At 72.2% G+C, this 1716-nt stretch overlaps 1 protein-coding gene across 1 annotated transcript; it reads left to right on the top strand.

Annotated features, from left to right (window-relative positions):
- Nucleotides 1–244: 244 nt before the first annotated feature.
- Nucleotides 245–1651, top strand: LOC113962136 (chloride intracellular channel protein 6-like; the record flags this gene model as incomplete). Its single annotated transcript, XM_027672940.1, has 2 exons — nt 245–835; nt 947–1651. Coding segments are annotated over exons 1-2 (1296 nt in total), but the record flags the coding sequence as incomplete, so codon positions are not given.
- Nucleotides 1652–1716: the final 65 nt, after the last annotated feature.

The raw sequence follows: 1716 nt of genomic DNA, 5'->3' as shown, positions 1-1716 counted from the left end.
GGGGAGCGATGTCCCGCGGGGAGGAGGAGGAGGAGGAGGAGGAGGAGATGAGGAAGCGCAGCCCGGGGTGACCCCCGAGGGGGCGGCGGAGCCCCCGGACCCTCCCGGTGAGGGGCCGAGCGGGGGAGCGGGGCTGGAGCCCCCCGGGGACGGCGCAGGGACGGGGAGCGGATCCCCCGAGGGACCGGGGGGACCGGGAGAGGAGCAGCGAGACCCCGGCGGCGACAGCCCGGGGGGCTCGGGGATGACACTGGGGGAGCCGGGAGGGGCGGACGAGCCCGAGGGCTCCGCGCCGGGCAGGGCAGAGCCCGAGGGAGAGGCGGCGGCAGCGGCGGGGACAGAGCCCCGGGACGCGGCCGAGGGTCCGAAAGGGACAGAGCCCGAGGACGCGATGGCGGCCCCGGCGGGGACGGAGCACGAAGAAGGGGCCCCGGTGGGGAAAGAGCCCGAGGACGCAGCCGTGGTTCCGAAGGGGACAGAGCCCGAGGACGTGGCGGTGGTCCCGGAGGGGGCAGAGCCCGAGGAGGCGGTGAGGGAGGAAGCCCCGACAGAGAAAGAGCCCGAGGAGGAGGCGACAGTCCCGGCAGAAGCAGAGGGGACAGCCCGGTTGGGGACAGAGCCCGCAGAGGTAGAGGGGACAGTCCCGTCGGGGATAGAACCCGGAGAGGGAACAGCTCCGTCGGGAGCAGACTCCGGAGAGGCAGAGGGGACAGCCCGGTCAGGGACAGAGCCCCCAGAGGCAGAGGGGATAGCCCAGTCGGGGACAGAACCCGCAGAGGGAACAGTCCCGTCGGGGACAGAGCCCGGGGAGGCAGAGGGGACAGTCCCGTCGGGAACAGATCCTGCAGAGGTAGAGGGGACAGTCCGGTCGGGGACAGAACCCGAAGAGGGGACAGTCCCGTCGGGGACAGAGCCTCGAGAGGCAGAGGGGACAATCCCGTCGGGGACAGAGCCCGGGCAGGCGCCAGGACAGGCGATCCCAGAGGGGACAGAGCCCGAGGACTCGTCGGGGACAGGCCCCCAGGATGAGGTGCAGGAGGCAGCCCCGACGGGCGCAGTCCCCGAGGAGGCTCTGGGGACGGTCCCCGAGGATGTGCGGGAGGCAGCCCCGAGGGAGCCGGTCCCGCAGGATGAGGGGCAGGAGGGAACCCCGGCTGGGACAGTCCCTGAGGAAGGGGCGGCCCCGGTGGGGACAGTCCCCGAGGGTGCGGGGCGGGAGGAAAGCCCGGCTGGGACAGAGCCCGAGGATGCGCTGGGGACAGTCCCCGAGGCTGAGGGGCAGGAGGGAGTCCCTGCGGGGACAGTCCCTGAGGATGCGGTCCGGGGGGAAGCCCCGTCGGGGATAGACCCCGAGGATGCGGTGCGGGAGGCGGCCCCGGCTGGGACAGGGCCCGAGGAGGTGCGGGAGGAAGCCTCGGCTGGGACAATCCCTGAGGATGCGGGGCAGGAGAAAACCCCAGTGGGGACAATCTCTGAGGACGTGGGGCAGGATGCGGCCCCGTCGGGGACAATCCCTGAGGATGCAGGGCAGGAGGAAATCCCGGCAGGGACAATCCCTGAGGATGCGGGACAGGAGAAAACCCCAGTGGGGACAATCTTTGAGGACGTGGGGCAGGATGCGGCCCCCTCGGGGACTATCCCTGAGGATGCGGTGCGGGAGGAAACCCCGGCGGGGACAATCCCAGAGGTCGCAGTGCAGGATGTAGCCCCGACGGG

This window comes from Neopelma chrysocephalum, unplaced genomic scaffold, assembly GCF_003984885.1.
Source record: "Neopelma chrysocephalum unplaced genomic scaffold, ASM398488v2 Primary Assembly neopelma1_110767, whole genome shotgun sequence".
NCBI classification, from domain to species: domain Eukaryota; kingdom Metazoa; phylum Chordata; class Aves; order Passeriformes; family Pipridae; genus Neopelma; species Neopelma chrysocephalum.
The sequence above is the reverse complement of the archived record's forward strand: the minus strand, read 5'-3'. Positions and strand labels throughout refer to the sequence as shown.